General features: G+C 34.8%; 3 protein-coding genes across 6 annotated transcripts; 2 read left to right on the top strand and 1 right to left on the bottom strand.

Moving 5' to 3' along the window:
• Window positions 1–1210: 1210 nt before the first annotated feature.
• Window positions 1211–4023, bottom strand: LOC132311784 (glycosyltransferase BC10-like). Its single transcript, XM_059809885.1, has 2 exons — window positions 2607–4023; window positions 1211–1624 (listed from the first exon to the last, which is right to left on the bottom strand). Exon 1 carries the CDS (start codon window positions 3674–3676, stop codon window positions 2618–2620), a length of 1059 nt encoding a protein of 352 aa, XP_059665868.1. The 5' UTR covers window positions 3677–4023; the 3' UTR covers window positions 1211–1624; window positions 2607–2617.
• Window positions 4024–9509: 5486 nt separating this feature from the next.
• Window positions 9510–15583, top strand: LOC132311780 (pentatricopeptide repeat-containing protein At2g26790, mitochondrial-like). 4 transcript variants are annotated; one of them, XM_059809881.1, is made up of 5 exons: window positions 9510–10106; window positions 11452–14039; window positions 14148–14212; window positions 15234–15295; window positions 15401–15583. In XM_059809881.1, the coding sequence occupies exons 1-2, from the start codon at window positions 10003–10005 to the stop codon at window positions 13967–13969; spliced, it is 2622 nt and encodes an 873-aa protein (XP_059665864.1). In that variant the 5' UTR covers window positions 9510–10002; the 3' UTR covers window positions 13970–14039; window positions 14148–14212; window positions 15234–15295; window positions 15401–15583. The 4 variants fall into 4 exon arrangements, with proteins under 4 accessions (XP_059665864.1, XP_059665863.1, XP_059665861.1 ...); XM_059809880.1 differs by having other exon boundaries at window positions 14142–14212; XM_059809878.1 differs by having other exon boundaries at window positions 14120–14212.
• A 9-nt stretch (window positions 15584–15592) lies between these two features.
• LOC132311782 (alcohol dehydrogenase 3-like) lies at window positions 15593–21202 on the top strand. The gene is made up of 9 exons (XM_059809883.1): window positions 15593–17010; window positions 17862–17998; window positions 18118–18164; window positions 18418–18743; window positions 18854–18936; window positions 19040–19115; window positions 19268–19329; window positions 19415–19510; window positions 20490–21202. The coding sequence occupies exons 1-9, from the start codon at window positions 16974–16976 to the stop codon at window positions 20604–20606; spliced, it is 981 nt and encodes a 326-aa protein (XP_059665866.1). The 5' UTR covers window positions 15593–16973; the 3' UTR covers window positions 20607–21202.
• Window positions 21203–22589: the final 1387 nt, after the last annotated feature.

The raw sequence follows: 22589 nt of genomic DNA, 5'->3' as shown, positions 1-22589 counted from the left end.
GGAAAACCCAAATAAGATGTGGATTGATTGTGAAAGGGAAGTAGGAATCGAACAATGAAGTTGTTTGAACATTTGAGTGGCATTTTAAGATGAATGTCAATAGGCATTGGACTTAAATGACACAACTGGCGTTATATGTGTCAAAAACAAAATGTCATTGCGGCAGCTGCGCTTGTTTCACTGTAAAACTTATATATATATATATATATATATATTGTATTTTTCTGGAAAAAAAAAAAAAAAAAAGGAAATCATGACAACCATCAAAATTTTATTTTTCAAGAAGTGCAAGGAGACGAATCAAAATTTTCATTGCCAGGTGAACCAACAACTACATTAAACGTCATTTTCAAAAGCGTCTTCGGTGAGCTTCTCGTAGAGTTTCACGATGGAGTTGACGTTTCCTTGAGCAATTTCAATCGGTAAGTTGTTTTTTAAGAGTCGGGGGAAATTAATTTAGTTGTAAAATACTAGTGTGCTCGTAACATGTAATGCAATCTCTCAAACTATGTACACCCAAAATAACAATTCCAAAGCTCAAAGTAGAAAAATGTCATGACGAGAGTGCTCTAACATTTCATCCCTTAAGTCAAACAGCCGATTGGGTGGATAGAGCGTGAGATGCTTCATCATAGTATTATTCTCCTTAAAATATTATAAAGAACAGCTCAAGAGAGCTACCTATATAAATAAAGCGGACCCTAAGTTAGGATTCTTTACACCATAGGGGGTGGAAGGATCGAAGTGGGGCTCTCAAAGACATCGGAACTGAGCAACCTATCACTTGGGCTATAAATGCGTTCACATATAGGAGTGTAAGAAAAAGAAAATAAAAAGAAAAGCAGAATGTGAAAACTTTGAAGAGAAAATTTAGGGTTTGATTGTTGAAAGGGTGAACTTGGTTCATGTATCATTTTTCTTAAAAATTAAAACGGTTAGAATATGTACAACATTACGAGTAATATAACATATATGGTTTTCTATTTAAACATCATATTATACATAAAAAAAATTATTATTTTATGACCAACTAAAATTTATAAAGTATAAATTGCAAATTCCCAAATTTCACCCCTCCAAGAAATCGGCCATTTGTACATCATTTTTCATGAATCAATCACATCCACTTGTTACCTAGAGAAATAAAAAAGACGGAATAAAAAAAATAATAATAAAAAAAGGTGTGCTTGCTTAAGGTTCACTTATTCCCTTTGCCGAAAGTAGATAAATTAACCTTAAAGACAAAAGTGAACGTAGAAAAGAAAGAGGTTGATAAGTACAAAAAGGGAAGGATTGAAAGAAGGAGCAAATGGGAGATTCTTTTACATTTTTTTTTTTATCAGAAAAAAAAATCAAAGAGCCTTTGCTACTTTGCTTTTTTCTTACTCCACACTAAGCCCACACCATCCATCCAACACACATTCCTCCAAACCGTAAAAAAAAAAAAAAAAAGTACATAATCAACCATGTTGACACTCTTCTCTATACACACAGAGCACCTACTTGGACGCTGATCACACCATGTTGGGTCTGGGCTTGGGCCTTATCCAAATCCAACATTACATTTTCCTCCGTTCGCATGGCAATTAGAAAAAAACACAAGATTCCATTCAATTTCATCATCCTGAAACAGAAAAAAGAATAATAATAATAATTAAAAGCTATAACGTGAGTACGACAATGACAAATTTTTTTGAGTCAGATCAGATCTAGATCAAAGAATAAAGTCAATAGTTGTAATCTGACGGTCAGAGCCCACGTGACCATATGACCAGTCAAAACATGTACACTTACCCATTACCCAATACAATGAGTACTTAAATCTATACATCTATACAGTTAAAGTGTTAAACACAAGAAGAGTAATGATCTGCAAAATTACATGGGGCATGCATTTACCCTTTAATTCAAAAGGTACTGCATACGCGATGAATCCAATGTGAAACACCTCTAGCACGTGCAATGTGCTGCAGCTGGATTTACTTGAAATTAGTGTGGTAGGACCCACACATCTACAGCCCTCCCAAAACCCAAAATCGGGTATACATACATATTAATTGCCAAACAAACACTTTTGTAGGTTAGTCATCTGCCTATTAAATATATGTATAAATTGGTCACCAATTATCGCGGTTTCACATATACACAAATGTAATGATGAACCAAAAAAATAAATAAATAATTGTCGTACAAAATAAATAAACATATCTTAAAAAATAATAATAAACAAATTCAAAATGCAAGTTTTAGAAATGCATAATTTCAAGTAATATAAATGGGCCGATTTAATATGTTTTTTTCTAGTACAGTTAATTCTTAGGTTCAATCGGCCTAAGTTGTGACCTGTGACAAAGTTGATAAACATGTGGAGCCGACAATTATTGATTTCTAAACCAATCACAGTTGGACACGTTTGTGTTTAGATGAGACCTTTAAAGAAAGGCAATCTGATGCATAGTTTTTCGTGAACACTGCATAATTAAGTAACTGTAGCGAGTTCACTCGGACATTCAACACTGAACTCTATCAGAGTCAACTCGGCCGATCCGACCCAAAAAGTGAATTCGAGAATTAGAAGTGGTTAATGGAGAGTAAATGTGGCTTACCCGGATCCACTTCAATCCCGGAAAATGACATTGTCGGCTATGTCCATCAACGGTTTCAAGCAATCCGATGAGAACTTCCGAGCAAATAAGTACGAATACGTCGAATTCGATGAACGGAGCTCGTTAACTACCTCCAATGACACCTCCTGGGGACGATACGTGTGCGGATGCCCTCCCGTACTATTGGTCCAGTTGACCCGAGTGAGAGTGTATTGACTACACCCATTCGGATCCTCCATTGACAAAAGGGTTGGGAAATAGTGTTCTTCTGGGTAACACGAGTCCAGATTCAAACAAGGCAATCTGAACTTCCTCCAAAGCTTTCGGTCTCTGATCACCATCAACGAGTGAGACCGAGTCAGTATGAAAAACTGCGAGCCTACTCGGAATCGCTCGAACGGGACTTCCGGCGACATCACGTTCTCTCCTCTCGCCGTGTACCGGTCCCACAATTGCGGCTCGTCGGAGAGTATCTCGATGAAGCTCTGGTGCTGGAACCGAGTCAACTTGCGATTTGACTCAGTGGACTGTGATGGTGAGAACAGAGAGTTGTGGATGTATCGGAACGAATGGAGGGGAATGCAGTTTTGGGAGATTAGGGCAAAGTAGAAGTTCGACGAGTCGTCGAGGAGTGCGGTGGCGAGGAGGCGGCGCGCGGCGGAGATGAGCGTCGGAGAACCGCGCCCTGTTTTCTTGGCGGGGATGAAGCGGCCGGCGAATACACCGCCGGGACGGGTCAGTTTCGCCGACGGATCGGCGTGTACGTATATGTTATATAGATTTTCATTTCCTTGGAAGAATCGTTCCCACAAGGGAGCGAAGTGGAGATCGGTGTTCGTGAGGAAGAGGAAGGCGATTTTAGGGTTAGGGTTTGTGATACCCAGTCTGGAAATCGAACCGGGAGGGTGGACGGAAGCGAGCGTGGCTCGTCGGAAGAGCGCGAGGTCATCGAGCTCGTCGGGAAGAGAGATTTGGAGGTGTTTGGGAGGGAGGAAACGATGAGCGAAGAGGAAAATAAGGGGAAAAGAGAGGAAGATAGTGAATGATAAAACAAAGGGTGTGGAGATCATGATCAAACACAAAATGAAAATCAAACAAACGGGGATAAGTGACTGGGATATATGTGTGTGTACTGTGTGTATGTACAAATTGCGGAAGAAAATTATTGGGGTTTGTGTTTGATTTTCTTGAGAAAATGTTAATGGTGTTTGTATCTTTGTGGAGAGTTCTTGAAGAAAAAGGAGAAAAGAGCAATCGTGGATAACAAAAAGAGGGAAAATAGGGTTTAATTGATGAGGAGTAGAAAAGGGTTGATGAAAGTGGTACTAGAGAGAGAGAGAGAGGAGTGAGGCTGAAGAAAAGGGGTGTGATGAAGGTCAAGCAGAAGAAGGATGGGAATGAATAACAAGAGGTGGAGGCATTATCATGGTGTGGTGGGGAATGGGGGTAGAGATGGCGGGGGCTGTTACTGGTACTTTATTTTTATTTTTATTATTATGTGGTTTAAAAAAAACAAAAAGTGAAAAAATTAAAATAATGAGCAAATTGAAATAAAAGATCGGTTCTAATGCATTTACTCATATTTTAATGTGGAGGCGTTTTAGATCATAAATCTAAATTTTAGATTTTAGAATGAACTAAGGAGTGGCTCGGAGCCCAAGCCAAATCGGTCTTGGTAGCATTGAACATCCAATAAATTATAAAATCGAATATAAATTTAATTATAAATAATATGTTAGATTAACTATCGAATCACTAATAATTTTATCACAAGTAATTCTTATCCAATTCGGATTGAATTAGCCAAAATTCATCCTAAGTTCTAACATGTGGATAAATTTGTAACGGTGGGGTTAAAAAGTAAAGGAGTTTTCAAACATGAATAGGGTTGGATTGAGTTTCCACAATTGAGAATGTTTTTTTTTTTTAAGGCAAGAAAGAAAATTTTATTGATGAGAAAAATTACACATGATTACGATCCATCAATGCTGCTTTGAGAATCATTTCGCAAACATCATAAGAAAATAATTTAGCACCATTTTTTCTTTAACGCCAGATGACTCAATAAATGAGCTATGAATTAACGTTCTTACAAATCTAATTCACAGATTTCTAGTCACTAAGATAACTCCTTTTTAAAATATTTGTTTATTTTTATTTTTTTAAATTTTTTTTATTTTTGCATCGGTTACACCACAAGGATTAAGATCATTTGCGTTATCTATTGCTCACATTATCGTATGTTAAATTTCAGATGATTTGTAATGTGTCATGAAATTAAACTTACTATAAGTAGAAGGTAAACAAATTCAATTTAGAAAATTCTTGTTCCACTCAAAAACATTTTGGTTATAATTAAGAGATTTTCAGTCAATGAGTAAAAATCTCATTCTATTATAGCACGTTGTTATAAGAAGGACAACTATAATTACTCACACGTATAGAGATGGCATAAATTTTTTTATTATTTTAAAATCAAACCTAAGGAGATTCAAAGTCAATTGGAAAAATTTTAAACTAAATTAACCAAATTAAATGGAAAGTGTTGAAAACATATGTATTTGCATTTATTGTCATCAAATTTAGGACGACTTAGTTAACGGGTAGCCATTGTGTAAATTTTTTCTGATTTTGATTTTCTAGAGAAATTAAAACATTATCCATGTAAAATTTTTATTTTATTTTTTTTGTTGGACCCTTTTGAATTATTCTATTTTTTTGAATATGAAAATGTTGTTCAACTATTAAATGTGAATTCAAATATTAGAACAGTTACTTTGTAAAATGACAAAGTAGAAATCTATTTCGGAACCGTAACAACTCATTTATTTAATAAATGAGTCCGAATCAAACCCTAGACGAGCAAAGTCCAAACCGAATGGTTCATTTGAACCCTACATTTGCTTAGCCACGGAAGTCAATTCCAACTTTAAAGCAACGCTTGTAGATATCCATCACTTGAATAAAAACAATATCCTAACAAAGACAATGGACACAAAGTGAGTGGTCCAAACAAAGTGACTAGTGTTTGTGTTGGGAAGTCGCGAATTATGCAATGGTATGGGCAGTAGTTGACTCCTCAACCAAAGCCCGACACCAACAAACCAAACCCCGCAATCCACTATCTAAATTCGTGTTACATGTTATTTATTCATGCGACTCCTTGTTTTGGTCTCACATTCCTAAACCAAAGCCCGACACCGACAAACCAAACCCCGCAATCCACTATCTAAATTCGTGTGTATTTATTCATGCGACTCCTTGTTGGCTAATAATTCGGGTAAACAGGTCTTGTCAGAACATGAGTATTTTGTTATATGAATTGATACGAACACGATACGATTATTATACACGTATAATTTATTTAATAAATGAGTTAAGACTTGACACGATATGTTAAGACACATTTAAGTTATTTTATTATACGAACACAATACGTTTAGCTAAACAGGTATTTTTTAACACGAACACGACACGTTTATCTAACACGTTTAGTTAAACAGGTTGACAAGTCTAAACAAACACGATATGTTTAATCACCGTGTCTATTCGGGTAGACAAGATTACAACACACGAACACGATTAAGTCAAACTCAAACCCATTTATTTCGTGTTGTGTTAACGTGTCATGTCAAATTTGACACCCTTATTTAAAATCTACCTTTTAAAGTCAAATTTTAGTATAATTTTTATTTTTAAAATAGAAGATTGGACTGAATGTTCAAGTTTGCATAAAAATGTGTGTAAGTTTATTATCAAATTTTATTTTAATTTATGAAAATCAGTTAAAATAATTGAAAAATATTATTGCAAAACTATTTAATGTATGAGCTTAAACACATTTGCAAGATAGGTGCATGGCTTGTATGTCTATATTAGTTTTTATGAAAGAAAACAATAGTTGTCAAACACTAGAACAAGACATGTGGACAATAAATTATGATACTATTAGCATCAAAAGATGAGTGTCACCTAATAATACTATAAATTGTTTGGGATCATGAAAGTGGATGATCTCTTGTGACTAAATTATTTAATGTTAAGGATATAGTTTGCCCAACTACTTTGATAACAAGTGCCCAAATCTCATGGTTTTTCAAATAAAATTTAAATTGGATGTCATCATGATTGCATGACATTATACCTAGCTTGTGGGACTTCTCTACTCATAATTTAAATGAGATATCTCAAACCCTTTTGACTATTACTTTGTCCATTCATATCTTGTGGCTTTCATAACAATTTATGAATTGTATAATCAGATGATTTGGGATCATTTGGTTATGGTCAATTATAAGTTGTCATTTATTTAATTTTTTAATTACGAAATAATTTATGATTGGATGGAATTACATGACTCTAGACCATTTTATAATTTCTGTTGAGCTTTGATATTTAATAATGAAATACTAGTGGATGAACCTCATTTACAAAGTATTGATAAAGGGAGAAGAAAGGGATTGATTCAGTTTGTGGAGAGAGAAGTTTAAAATATCTTTTCTGGTTAATCGTCCCCATATTGTCAAAATCTCATCAAATGATAAGAAAATAAAAAATTGATAAAGTGTCTTTTGATGAATTTTGATTCAGTATTTTAATTATAGGGGAGTTTGTCATAATTGCACAGACCTTCCTTAAGGCCATTCCACCAATGGTAACAGTAATTTTTTTTGTTTTTTGTTTTAAAGACAGAGGTGAACAACTCGAGTCCCACGCGAATCATTATAGTGTATGCAAGGAATGAGGATCACTTCTTGTATTAAGATCATGTGTTTGCATTATGCACTGCTTAAGCAACACAATACATCATACATTGCTTACAATCAACAAAGTAAAATTGTTGTGTAAGCAATTTAATATGGTTGTAGCATAAGTAACGTGTGAAATTATTGCGTAAGTGATTTAAGTTATTGGGTTGGCACAGAATAATTCGGGATCAAATGTAAGAGTGGGCATGTCTCTTCTTAGCCTACCAAAAAATTAATAAATGTCTCCTTAATGGGTCAGGCTCTTTTGCTTGCTTTCGTACGGGCCTGAGTAATGGGCTTCAATCTATGTGTATTGTTTTATAGACTCGGGCTATATTGACCTTGTTGAGGAGGCCCACGTTTATGCTTATTGGGCCCCAAGCTAAATGGACTTTCAGGAAATGAAAATCTATAGACCCCCCCCCCCCCCCCCCCCCCCCCCCTTTTTTTTTCTCTCTCAAAAATCTATAGACTTGTATGTTAAATCTATAGACCCCCCCATAGACTTGTATGTTTGTTAAGGCATTGATTTTTTTTTTCAGAGGTAAATTACTCCCACTTTGTCTAAGATATTATAACATGAGCCTTTCCTCTTATTTCAAGAATTGCACAACTTATTTGTCTAACATTTTGGTTGGACAGCATTATTATGAAGAGTACGATTTTATTTTTCTGTCCTTATAATATTATAGTTGGAAATTGAAAAAAAATAAATAAAAGAAAAAAGAAAATTTAGAGTTTTGTAATTATTATTATTATTATTATTATTTGTTTAAAGACAAAAAATCCTTTCAACTAATAGATAAATCTTGAATATATGCAATAATTCGCAAATCAAATATATATCATTTAAAATCAAATTTATTTTTGTATAACGGGGGAATTGAATTCAGCCATCAGACTTTTCATTCTGAAATTTTAATTTTGCTGACATGTACAAATAATATTATTCGAATTTTTAATCATTAATGGAAGGTGGAGATAGATAGTTTAGTGTAATTTTTGAACAAGAGAAATCTATTTTATTGTGCTTCATTTTAAATAAGGTGAGTCTAATTACCATAAGGGCCACCATTGGAAAATTTTCAGTGAGTGACAAAGGGGCGTATTACTATTTAGTAATTAATTATGGAATTGTAATCACCTAATTTTTAATTTTAGTTTTTTCATTTAAACATAAAGAAATAAAAAAGTAGCTTTGAGTTTTTATTTATTTATTTTTTATTATTATTATTTTTTTCACATTTTAAAAAAAAGGGTAAAGTACACCAACACTCCTGAGGTTTGGAATAAGTATAGGCAGATGAAAGTTATCTTATTTTTGGACAATTATACCCCCTCAAATTTGATAAAATGGACAAAGACACCCTGACAATGATGAATTAACTTTATTACCCTTTAATATAAAATTGACAAATCACGCACACACCCATATCATCAAGCAAGGCCTATTTTGTTGAAATTAACATACAGAAGACAGAGGTAGCTGAACAAGGATGCCATGAACTGAGGTATCATCATTGAAGTCAGATATATTTGAGCACTTCTTGCTCTGTGGAGTCCTCAGGCAAATGCACTTCATATGAATTAATCCCTACATATTGACAAGGTTTTTTTCTTGTGCGTACATATGTTACAGAATCCTTCCTATCCCCAACTAGTATAACTGCTAATCCTGGAACAACACCTATTACATCTTTCATCCTGGATATCTCGGCAGTTATTTCATCTCTGATTTGTTTTGCAACTGCACAAGAAATCAACTGAAAAAAATTAAGCAAGAACATGAATGTTTAACAGAAAAAAAACAACTTTACATCGACATATGGATGAAATACAACAAAATTGGCCCTGTCAATCCATAGTTCAGTATAAAGGAATTCTGCATCAAAGCGTAGAGCACCTCCATCATGTTAATTTCAGGGAAATAGGCCTTGCTTGGTGATATACGTGTACGTGAATTGTGATGCTGATGATATATGTGTGCGCGTGTGTACATACGAACAATATATATATATATATTAGTTCTTTGGGTTAGGGTCTGAAAGAGGGAAAAAAGAAAAAGTGCGTTAAGGATTTTGAGTTTCTCGTATGGGTTTTACTCAATAATTTATTTAAATTTATTTAATTTAAGGATATTTAAGTCAATTTTAAATTAAAAAATAATAAAATTAATTCCTATTATCAATGTATCTTTGTGAATTTTATCAAACTTAAAAGGATCTACATGTACTTAAGCCAAATTTAGGAGTATTGGTGTACTTTACCCTCAAAGAAAATAACCTGTTGCTCGAGTTCGTGGTTTTATGGGTTTAGGGATATCTGGAAAATAGGGTTTTGGCCAAGGATGTGTCAACCGCGAACTGTCACAAGGTTCAACTTCCGCTGCCATTCAGAGTTAGTTCTCTCACTCTCTCAAATATTTCCAGCAACCCTGTTCAGTTTCTCTCTCCAGAAAGCAAACAAAGCATCCATGGAAGTTGTTGCTCTTATTAGATACTCTTTCTCTAAAAATGCTTTGAAGCTGTAAATTAATCTGAAGACGGAATATTTTGTCGACGTATACCGATTTTCTCATGGCCCGGCCCTGGCCTAAGTCGAACAAGGCGGTCGCCTTGGGTCTTAGATTTTAGAGAGGCCCATAGGGGATGGAAAAAATAAAAAATAAAAAAAAGTTAGGGCAAGTTTCAGACGACACAATCTACCTCGACACTCCGCAAGGCGCAGCTCCGCCATCGCCTAAGGTGACAAGGTATGTTCATCCTCTCTCTCTCTCTCTCTTCTCTCCTTTTGCATGAATCGATCTTTTATATATGTTTGTTTCTTTCGTTAATCTCATCATTTGATTTGTTCTAACTTTGGTTCGTTTGATTCGGGCCTTTACCTTTGTTCCAATAGTGAAAAGTAGCTAGGGTTTTGTGTGTGTCACTGTGTGTGATGGCTTTCAAGAGCTGAATGAATATATTATGGTTTTCTTAGTATTTTAATAAATGTGTGCCTTTCTACATGTGTCTTTCATGGCGATCGAGTACATAATCTATGGTAGGTACTTTTTTTTTTTTCCTCTCCCTAATTCCACTCCAATCTCACAACAGCAGCAACCATACCCCTTTTCCTCATAATTTTTTGCATTTTCACATTCAATCCCACGAAAATTAAGGATCCCTTCTAGTGGGTTGAGGTAATAATTAACTTTTTCGATCTCTAAATTATGCTCATACTTAAAAGTGCCAAATTAAGGGTTTTATTTTGAAGACACATACCACCATTATTGATGTTATTTGAAGTTGGCTCAGCTAGAATTTCAGTTAATAATACTGTCAAAGCAATTGCCATCAGAATGTACGAACACATGGAAATCAAGAGCAGGCTTTAACAAAACAAAAGTTAATGGTTTTATTCTATTAATTTGCACAGGTCTTCTGTAGCAATGATCAATCAATCACTGTGGGTATTTGGCTCCCAAAAAAAACACACACAAACTGTAGTGTAGTTAATATAAAGAGTGAAAGACAAAACTATATATGATAGTGGATGCCACATATAACCTAAAAGTCCCACTACTTCTTCAGTAGTACAAGTTCAGCCTCTTATATATATATATATATAGTCACCTCATCTTCACATATGTTTGTCATCTGTAATCATCAAATTTTAGTAGCTATATAAACAATGAATGTAAAAGAAGCTGCAGTTTTCTGTTCTCTTCATTTTTATTTTGTGCCTGTGAAAATTTCGCACTCTTTAATTGATAAATTTATTGTCATTAGTTAGCTGTCTTATGCACACTGCACATGCGCACAATTATTTGTTGGTGGTGGTAAAAAATTTTAGTTATTATTAATTAGTTGTCTTAAGCACACCGCACAGACGCACAATTATTTATTGGTGGTGATAGATTTATACTTATTAGTTAGTTGTCTTATGCACACTGTATAGGTGCACAATTATTTGTTGGTGGTGATAAATTTATAATTATTAGTTAGTTGTCTTATGCACAATGCACAAGGGCACAATTATATTAGCTATAGAATTTGAAAACATCGTGTTAAAATTTCGCACTCTTATAATTCTTTTTTGCGTGTGTGAAACTCAAGGACCTTACATTTGAAAGTTCTTATGGCCTCTCAAAATATTTGGAATCTCATGGCCGGCCCTGGATTTTCCATGTGGGTTTCTACTACCAGGTTGGTATGTTCTAGCAAATTGATCAAATTTTCTCAATTTATTCGATTTAAATCAGATTCAGCGCTTGCCCAGTTGAGTCCTTACTTGTCAGACTCAGTTTCTGATGAACAAACTGTATGCACCCAAAACCATAGTTCTTTAGGTTATCACATAGCGGAATTAGATTCATCTAGGGTTATTGATATTCTGAACAATTTAAGAAGAGAACCTAGTCTTGCATTTTCATTTTTTCGTGAATTGAAGGAAAATGGGTTTCGGCATACCGTTGGAACTTACATGATGATTATTAGGATACTATGTTATTGGGGTTTGGATATGAGGTTGGATTCGATTTGGTTGGAGGTTATTGGTTCGGAAGAAGAGGATTTGGGTTTCAACGTTTTGGCTTTGTTTGAAGCAGTTGTGGAGGGGCTTAAGGCCGAGGGGCCCAATAAGTTGGTTCGAGCATTCGATGCATTGGTTAAGGCTTATGTTAGTCTTGGCATGTTTGATGAGGCCATTGATACTTTGTTTAGAACAAGAAGGCGTGGATTCATACCGCATATAATGACATGTAATTTTCTTATGAATAGGTTGATTGTGAGTGGTAAAGTGGATATGTCTGTGGCCATTTATCAACAAATGAAGAGGCTGGGTTTGAGTCCTAATGTCTACACCTATGGTATTGTGATTAAGGCACTTTGTAGGAAAGGCGATCTAGAAGAAGCTGTTGACATCTTTCAGGAGATGGAGGAAGCTGGAGTAACCCCCAATATCTTTACTTATGCGGCTTATATTGAAGGGCTTTGTACACATCGGAGGTCTGACTTGGGGTATCAAGTGCTCCAAGCATGGAGTGAGGTAAATGTGCCAATCGATGTATATGCTTATACTGCTGTGATTCGTGGGTTTGTCAAGGAGTTGAAATTGGAAAAAGCGGAGAGTGTCTTATTTGATATGGAAAAACAGGGGCTGGTCCCAGATGCATACTGTTACACTGAATTAGTTCGAGGATACTGTAAGATCGGGAATATAATTAAAGCTCTGGCTATCCATAATGAAATGGAGTCAAAGGGTATCAAAACCAACTACGTGATCATTAGCCCAATCCTTCAATGTTTGTGTCAAATGGGTTTGGCTGCAGAGGCAGTAGACCAATTCAATAACTTTAAGGACTTGGGGATTTTCCTTGATGAAGTCTGTTACAATATTGTGGTCGATGCTTTCTGCAAATTGGGGAGAATGGAAGAAGCATTGAGGATGCTTGCTGAGATGAAGGGTAGGAACATGGTTCCAGATATTGTGCATTACACAACTTTGATGAATGGATACTGTCTTCATGGAAAACTTGCTGATGCGTTGGATTTATTTGAGGAAATGAAAGAAATGGGTTTAAAACCTGATATTGTTTCTTACAATGTTCTTGCTGGTGGGTTTGCTAGAAATGGCCTTGCACGAGAAGCACTTTACCTTCTTAAAAATATGGAGGCAGAAGGCTTGAAACCCAGCACTGTTACACACAACATCATCATTGAAGGCTTATGCAAAGGGGGCAAGGTGAAGGAAGCTGAGATGTTTTTCAATAGTTTGGAAGAAAAATGTTTTGACAATTATGCTGCAATGGTTAATGGATATTGTGAAGCAGACTACACAAGAGAGGCCTATGAAATTTTTAAGAGGCTTTCTAGGCAAGGAATCATAATGAAAAAGAGTTCTTGTTTAAAACTTCTGACAAATTTATGTATGGAAGGTGAAAATGACAAAGCCCTTTTGCTATTTGAGGCAGTGTTGTCTTCAGATGATGCCCCTTGTAATATAATGTACAGTAAGCTTATATCTTCTCTTTGTCGGGCCAGAGATATGATAAAGGCTCAGCGGGTCTTTGATACTATGGTTGGGAGAGGGTTGACTCCTGATGTCATTACCTACACAATGATGATAAATGGTTATTGCAGAGAGAATTGTTTGCGGGAAGCCCGTGATCTTTTCAATGATATGAGGGAGAGGGGTATTAAACCTGATGTTATCACTTACACGGTTTTGCTTGATGGCCATTTTAAAGTAAATTTGAAAAGGGCTAGATCCCGTCCAAATGCAGAAGGGAAAAAGGAAGTAATAAAGGACATTTTGACTTTTCGGAATGAAATGAAGGATGCGGAACTAAAATCTGATGTTATTTGTTACACAGTTTTGATTGACAGTTTCTGTAAATCAGATAACCTTCAGGATGCTATTGGCCTCTTTGACGAAATGATTGATAGAGGTCTAGAACCTGATACAGTGACGTACACAGCTCTCATTTGCGGTTATTGCAGCCAAGGAGACGTGGATATAGCTGTAACCCTTGTTGATGAGATGTCTTCTAAGGGTATACAGCCGGATACATGTACCATGACAGTATTGCACGATGGTATTTTAAAGGCCAAGAAAGTGCGGTTTCGGCATTAAGGATTGTAGTGATTCTCACAGGGTAGATGAACCCAAATCTGCATATTAGTGCCATCAAACATATTTTCAGGTAGAGTGTGATAAAATATTCTACGGATTCACGTTGTTTTTTTTCATTTGGGAATACTTAGAGAACATCTTTCATTGCAGTGAACAATGGCCTTTGATGTAGCTGCAGGCCTGAAGAAATAGAAAAGTGTCGTGGCCCATGCAGTGAGACACTTGGAAGTTGTTTATTTGAAGGTACTGAACAACTCTTTAGCCTCAAAGAAGCTATCTATGCACTTAAATGTTTTGACTCAAATAGTTTACATATGTATTCTCAATTTATATTTCATTTTGTATATCTTACTTGTATTTTTTACCCCGGTAAATTGTATATATTACTTGTAGTTTTTCCTTTTAGTTGGTGAAAGAGAAGAAGAATTATTGTTCTATAGATATTTAGTTATGAATGCATCTAGCATGTCTTCCACCTATATTTGTCCAATATTTGAATATCCAATGATGAACTATATTGTTTTCCCTTGTCCATTAATTGTCTATTTCTTGATGATTGACTAAAGCTATCATGATTTGTCTTTTAAAACTGACATGTTTGGAAAACCAACTCAAGCCCTTTGTTTGAATCAATGTCGGAATCATAGTAGAAACACTCTTATAGAATTGACAATATCTGAATGAAAATGAAAGTTGTTTATACTGGACTAGCAGGATAACTAAAAATATATAGCTTGGTTATGTGTTGGATACAGGATGGAATTTGCTGAGATAGAATTGACATGTGATGGACACTGTAGGCATTTTTTTTTCCAGTGGTAGGCTCTGAACAAGGGTTTATTATTGAACAGACAAACTTCCCAAGCTTGGTTTCTGTTGGTGGTGGTGGAACTTCCTCAAATTAAGTCTGCACAATTTGAAATGTATTTCTGAATTAGAAAAGATTGGAGAGGAGGAAATTTGAAATACTAGTGCAACTATAGCATAAAAGACTATATAATTTTTGTATTTTTGGATATTGTGAGGAGTTAATCATGTTCATGTTTAGTATTTAGAGAACAGAGAAATACAAATCAGGAGGTTTCTTTTCAGAAGGTCAAGCTCATTTCAATGGATGTAAACTTACTTTGTGGTCGATTTAATTTTATAATGGTATTTGAAGCAAGAAAAATGATTATATATATATATTATTACCTTATTTTAAAATGTCTCATGTGATAAAGCATTTAAGTGTGGTGTTGGTAATTGGCACCTGATTCTGCAGGAAAACTTCCTTCGTGAGCTTTATGCAGTGCTTCCTACAGATTTTCTCAGTTCTCAGGCATGGTAAAAGTGCTACTTTTGTCTTTTTCTTTATATTGGGACTTTGTCTTGCATACCTAGAGTTAGAAGAACCTGATTTAAATACCTCTAGGTCTGAATGCTTGGCAGACAACTTATCACGCAGTCAACAATTTGAAGTAACATCGGTTAATGGCCTCCTGACCCTTGATCCGTGGTTATGTTGAAGTTACCCTGATATCCCTATGGCAAGCACAGTCTGCATTGTGCTCCTTTTGATGCTTGAAGATGGAGCTGCCAGTAGTTATCTTAGACAGATCTTCATAAAATCATGTAAGCTCTCCGCCTTTATACAGTCCACAATTTTTTACAACTCATTTAGCTTTGTTGCTAGGTGGTGAAAAAAGCAATGGGTGATATCAACTCATTCCTTATGCATAATTATATCATATGCTTCTTACTTATGTTGCTTATGAATTGTTATTTACTGCTTTTTCGTTGGAGAAATGAATACTTTGATTTCCACACAAGCAGATATGAAGTAGGCTACACAGACATCAGCCAATTTGAAATAACCAAATTGAAATACTTTGGGCCCTTTAATTTTGGGCAAGGTACCCTCAGGCCCCCAACCATCGATTGTTCCACGGACATAAGTTGCAGCTGATGCATGCATCAGTCCTTTCTTTGAAGTTAAAAGTTTGGGCCTGAATGGCTGTAGGCAAGGTGTGATATCTGGTCATATTCTCATAATCGAAACTCTTGACCTGACTCAAAAGAGGTCGATCACTTCTTTAAATATATATATATTTTTTGTAAACTCAGAAAAAAGAACTGATGTCTTCTTATTTAACCATGTTTTGTTATATTTAAATGCTTTATAATAATGTTCAAGGTGTACAACATAACTGTAGAATTAGGCCTGCATCATGTGTCTTCAATTATAGTCATCTTTTTGACTATGGTATTACCCGCATTCCCCTTGAACATTGCTTGACACGCATCATTTTACTCCTCTAAAGACTTGAATCATTACCATCTACTTTAAAAGGTAGAGGAGACATCATCTTATCTTGGCCATTGACTCCATTTTATTGGTCATGCTGATCTAATTTCAAATGTTAAGGTGATCAAGTGCAAATTGGGGGAAGTAAGTGGAGGTTATCCTAAAAATAAATATATAAAATTACTGACAAAATATTAGCAAGAAGCCGTAGGACTCTGTTTGAAAAGTAGAAGCAACACCTCATCGAAAACAAGAAATAACAACTCATCATTGTCTGTGAATATTATATTCTTGGTACCTCGATCATATTGGCTTTTCATTAATGTTTTTACATCCCTCATAATGAAGGTCAAGAACGACAAAACAACGGATGGTAAAACCAGTGTCCAAAAGCCCCTAGAATGAAAACCAGGGATGGTTTTGTCATAGCCTACTGAATTTGCATTACACTTTATTATAATACCAACAAAAACAACTCTGCTTATTCAGACTGCCCATTAACTGATTAAAGTAATTGATTCACTAAAATTGTAAACTTTTCTCATATTGTTTCTTTTCCCATTCATAGTATATATATACCCATCCAATACAATAGTCTCATCTCAAACCACCGACTTCAGAGATTGAAAAGCTTTATATATAATATACTCTCATTTATATCATATTTTCTCTGTTTTTTATGTTTTTTGGGTTGCGAGTGAAGAAGAAAAAGAAGAAATGTCGAATACAGCTGGTCAAGTCATATGTTGCAGAGGTGTGATGTTCTATATATTTCTCTATTCCACCTTAATTTCAGCTCTCCCTTGTGATTTCTTTCTTGGGTTCAAACATTTTTTATTTTTTTTTATTCAAGGGTTTGGTACTATAGTAGTTCTTTGCAGAATTGTTTCCTGGTTCAGTCAATCATTTTGAGTGTTGGTTTCTTCTTTCTTGCTATGTAAATTTGGGATTTTAGTATATTTGATGAACTTTGGGTATATATAAAATTGTGTAATAGTGACATTAGGGACAAAAAGCTTACTTCTTTCTTCTTCCTATTTCATTGTGTACCCTTCTTATGAATGTGTGTGTGTCAGATTTTATATTATTGTTTGAATTAAATTTGTTTTTTTAATCACTCTACTCCATCATTTTCAATTAATTATATTTTAGGGGAGGGTTTGATTATGGTGGTTTGTTTGTTTTTTTTTTTTTTTAAAAGCTGGTTCTTGGGATGTTAATACTCCATATTTAATTTTTGATATTTCTCTAGATGGACAAAAGGTGATGTTTTTAATTCATATACTCCCTATGTATATATTGAATTGTACTTTCATTGGACCTGTTGTCCATTCAGATTGACTGATTACTGCTTATGATTTTAGGACCCCAATCCTCTACACGATTTTAGTTCCCTGCAGTTGGTGAATTTTACCACAATCAATGGTGAATTTCGTTATTATAATGGTAAAATTTAACCCATAAGCTAAATTCACCATTGATAGTGGTGAAATGCACCAACAGCTGGGAACACGGAAAAAAATCGTGACGGGAGAGAATTTTGATTCATGACTTTTATCATCTGGAATTTGTGAAATGATGGGTGTTTTATGTTTCATGTTGCAGCTGCTGTGGCATGGGAAGCAGGGAAGCCATTAGTGATTGAAGAAGTGGAGGTGGCTCCTCCACAGAAAATGGAGGTCCGTCTGAAGATCCTCTGTACCTCTCTCTGCCACACTGATGTCTACTTCTGGGAAGCCAAGGTAAAATTAACCTTCATTTTCTATTTCAACCATTGTTAGCTTAGTTAAGACTCATGACTATATATATCCATTATGCTTGTACTGCACATTAATTTCCATGAATTTTTCGATTATTGCAGGGACAGAACTCCGTGTTTCCTCGGATTCTCGGGCATGAGGCAGGAGGGTATGTTAATTGTAGTCCAGAAATGGTCTTACTCTACTTCAATATAATAGTGTTTGCTTGTTCATTTGTTATGCTTACAATATAAAGAGTTTTCTGATTATATTGAATCCAAAATCACTATTTTATCCTTTTATTTAATTTTTGTTGAATGTTCCTTTGTGATTCTTACAATATAATGTGAGTTTTATGATTATGTTGAATCCAAAACCTCTATTTTTTGATGTCATTTTATTTAATTTTGGTGGGTATATAGGATTGTGGAGAGTGTGGGAGAGGGCGTGACCGATCTTGCACCAGGTGACCATGTGCTTCCTGTCTTCACCAGTAAGTGCAAAGATTGTGCTCATTGCAAATCAGAAGAGAGCAACATGTGTGATCTCCTCAGGATTAACACCGACAGGGGAGTGATTATTCATTATGGAAAATCGAGGTTCTCGATCAATGGCAAGCCTATTTACCATTTTGTCGGAACATCCACCTTTAGCGAGTACACTGTGATCCATGTTGGTTGTGTTGCCAAGATAAACCCCCTTGCCCCTCTCGACGAAGTTTGCATTCTCAGCTGTGGAATCTCCACAGGTACAGGACGGGCGTCACTCGTCATCTAATTCTAGTCCCAATTTTCATAAGGTTTACGCTAAAGCTTTTAACTAATGTATTAAACAAATTTTCGGGTGTTTGTTTTACAGGCCTTGGTGCCACTTTGAATGTTGCCAAACCAAAAAAGGGCTCAACTGTTGCAGTATTTGGTTTGGGAGCTGTAGGCCTTGCTGTGAGTTACTTCTCTTTTAAATATTTAGTGCATTGTTTATGTTATGGTAAATCTATGTTATTAGGCCGCAGTTGTTTATGTTATGGTAAATCTATGTTAATAGGCTGCAGAAGGCGCCAGAATTTCTGGGGCTTCAAGAATTATTGGTGTTGATCTGAATGCTAACAGATTTGAACTAGGTAAGCAATGTGCTTACTATAAATAGAACTATATATGCATTGCCAGAACATACTACAGAGTGACAATGCTAGTTGATACTCCTCTTTTATTTATTTTCTACTCGAAAAAAAATGAAATTTAGTTGATGAGATCTGCTTCTATTTGTAAACAGCAAAGAAGTTTGGCGTGACAGAGTTCATCAATCCAAAAGACCATAACAAACCAGTTCAAGAGGTACTTTTCTTAACTTGTTGGCAGTCCTAGCCCTTTCTTTGTAATTCACATAAGTGATTGAATTTTTCGGTTGATTGTTCTTTAGGTGCTTGCTGAGATGACTGGTGGAGGAGTGGACAGAAGCATTGAATGTACTGGCTACACCGATGCCATGATTTCAGCATTCGAATGTGTCCACAATGTACGTATCTATCTATACGTTAACTTCCATTTAAGCCTTGTCTAAGCCAGTCAAATGTAACACGAGATTGTCCTAAAAACTTTCACCTAATGCAAGAATCTATTATCTGTATCCATTTCATTCCAAATGTTGATTAATACTAAAACAATGTAATGGGTGTTCCCCACAAAGACGCTGTCTTCAAGACCCACCCGGTGAATTTCCTGAATGAAAGGACTCTAAAGGGTACATTCTATGGCAAATTATAAACCCCGTTTGGACCTTCCCTCTGTCGTCGAAAAGTACATGAACAACCTGCATTCCCCTTTACTTAAAATATCAATCAATGCTACCTTATTATTATTATTTTCTTTCCCAAACCTACCTATATTTGCTTCTGCTGATGCGCTGCATTTCCACGTCAAACCTTTTTAGACATAATTTTCTTGCATTTAGCAACCATCTCTGTGGGTGGGATATTATGTGTCTGTTTTCTGGACTCATTTGTTTCCTTATACTTCTTTTTCTTCCAAGTGATGGTAACTACCTCTAGAATGTAAACGTTAGTTATACTTTCACAGATCAAACTCTCTTCTTAATCGCTGTTTGTTGTTCTTTCTGCTTGATATTTTGGGAGATAATAGATGCAAATTTTTGGGACTCAAGGCAGCACAGGACAACTCCCTCCCTTACTCTCGGGAACAGAATTGTGGGGTGTTCCATGAAATAGGCATGAATCCATCATCTAAAAAAAAAAAAACGAAGAAGAGGATAAAAAATGGTTGAATTTAAAACTTGAAAAATGCTACCTAAAGCACTACAGTACAAGTTTAAGTGAGATAGGAAACAGATGCAAAAATGGTTATTTGACTGCAGTAGCATCTTGAACATCATCATATTCGTGTTTTTTTTTGAAGATATGTTATTTCTTGTCCTTTTTGAGATTTAAGAAGAGCTGTACCTCGTCACTCTTAACATTGAGGCTCATTACGATTTCCAGAATACTGCAGGTAGGAAACCTTCAATGAAAGCTGGAACTGTGAGCAAATATGTGGCTCAAATGGCCAACAATGCTGGGATTTCTCTTTGGCTAATAGGTACTTGTAAATGTTATTAGGAGGTATTTTCGTTGTAGTTACGGTTCCCAATCGGTTTTATCCTTGTTGTGATTGAATGAACTAAGTTATAAAACTTAAGAAGTGTTGGAACTAGGAACTCCAGAGGACCTTCCCCTTCTGACCGAGTTCTCTTATAGCATCTCTCTCTTCATTGTACATAAAATTGAAGAAAGCTAGGACATAATTCGTTAGATGAAATCGGTGTTGTATCCACCATCCTTTTATGCTGTAATGAAATGCATGCCATTATATCCCGAAAATTCAAACCTGTCTCACGTTTCATTAAGCATTCCGTGGATGATTGGAAAACTCCATTGACTTTCACTACCAGTTACTCAGTAGAAGGATTTGATGATGAATGTAAATTGGGGATTGCTTTATTCTTATCATGTTCTTTTCTTTTCCTAAATGTTTTGGTGGTGGCACACTGGTGTTTTGACTTGGAATTTGCGTAGTTATGAAATTGCTATAAGCATGACTTTGTGTATTGTGTCATTGTATTTCTTTGGCTGTAGTGGTATTTTCCTATGCTTAGCATTGTCTTATAGTTGTAGTGTTTTATGCTGCTGCTCTCTCCAGATCTGGTTTTTTATATAAAAATAATAATTCTCTCTTGGGCACGAGAAAAACTTCCCTGCAACGGTGATATTACATGATGAATGCATGTAATTACACAGGTACTTCACCAAATGTGAAGATTTTAGTGATATTCGATAAACTACTAAATTAGGTGTGAATTCAACAACATAAAATTTGTTGAATTGTTGGATTGGATCACAAATATATCCCTATTAGATTTGGTGAATTTTAAAATTCTCAAGGGGAAGTTTTATGACTTGGAGTTAAAATAGTGTTTGGGAATATATAATGTTTTAGCGTGGTTCACCGTCACAGATTTTGTTACTACATAATTCAATAAATATGAGATTTTAATAAATTTTAATGTTCTTTTTAAATTTTTTTACCGATCAGTTAATACAAGTGACAAGAATCTGACACTAGACTTAATGGTCTAGAGTTTTTTTATTAAATTAATGACAATAATAGACTTTTAACATGCAAGTAAATGAGCCGTTAATAAATTCCATCACATTGCTCACGCAATCCACCACCTGCACTTGGACACAGACATTTTTACCCTGAAAATAATACAAAATACTAAAAATTATATAGATATGTATAAACATTCAGAAGTTAACAGCAAATTACAAAATATAATTAATAATAATAAATAAATAAATAAACTTTAAAAACCAGATAGATTTGAAGAATACTTGTAGATCTTGCGTAGATCTAGCATGTAAAAGAATTTGATTCATTAGATTTAGCCATTTAGGTGAAGAAATCTAAAAGAAATATGAAAAAAAAAAAATCTCATTGATTAAATTTGTTTGGGGTGTATTTAATTCAAGTTTTAAGGCTAAATCTTGTTAATTTTTATATTTGAGGCTCAAACCTGTATTGTGTGACTGAAAAGAAAAAAGAAAAAAATTTCTAATTTGTGTGTGAGCTTAGAGAGAGAGAGAGAGAGAGAGTATTGTTTGATAAAATTGAAAATTAGTTCCAAAAAATATTTCTTTTTTATTTTATCGTGTTTGGTTGTCATAAAATATTAAAACCTAACAAAAATAATTTACTTATTTATTTTTGGCAAGTTATCTTACACATCTCACTTGATAAACTAGAGCTCAATCTTGACATTTGCCAAACATTGAAAAATAAAAATAAAAATAAAAATAAAATTATTTATCTGAAAGAAGAATATATTTTACGTCAAAATAATGGATAAATATTGAAAATTTAAAAGCTGAATTTTAAATACTAAAAGTTTTTAAGTGATAGTTAAAAAATAAATATATTTTTTTGATATTTTTTTTCGAAGTTCTTCATGTTCTCCATTGCAAGTGGCATTTACAATTTTCAATAATATTTATATTGCGTTTTATAATGTGCTTAATTAAATAATAGTTTAAAATAATTAC

The sequence above is a fragment of the Cornus florida genome, unplaced genomic scaffold, assembly GCF_030987335.1.
Source record: "Cornus florida cultivar Cherokee Brave unplaced genomic scaffold, ASM3098733v1 CherokeeBrave_3.0.0_Hap2_Chr06, whole genome shotgun sequence".
NCBI classification, from domain to species: Eukaryota; Viridiplantae; Streptophyta; class Magnoliopsida; order Cornales; family Cornaceae; genus Cornus; species Cornus florida.
The sequence above is the reverse complement of the archived record's forward strand: the minus strand, read 5'-3'. Positions and strand labels throughout refer to the sequence as shown.

Bases quoted from the DNA above. Each gene is read 5' to 3' on its own strand.
- LOC132311784 (XM_059809885.1), bottom strand. From the start codon at position 3,676: ATGATCTCCACACCCTTTGTTTTATCATTCACTATCTTCCTCTCTTTT.
- LOC132311780 (XM_059809881.1), top strand. From the start codon at position 10,003: ATGGAAAAAATAAAAAATAAAAAAAAGTTAGGGCAAGTTTCAGACGAC. The intron at 10,107-11,451 runs GTATGTTCATCC...GTGAAACTCAAG, and splicing joins CCATCGCCTAAGGTGACAAG to GACCTTACATTTGAAAGTTC.
- LOC132311782 (XM_059809883.1), top strand. From the start codon at position 16,974: ATGTCGAATACAGCTGGTCAAGTCATATGTTGCAGAG. The intron at 18,744-18,853 runs GTACAGGACGGG...TTTGTTTTACAG, and splicing joins CAGCTGTGGAATCTCCACAG to GCCTTGGTGCCACTTTGAAT. The intron at 19,330-19,414 runs GTACTTTTCTTA...ATTGTTCTTTAG, and splicing joins ATAACAAACCAGTTCAAGAG to GTGCTTGCTGAGATGACTGG.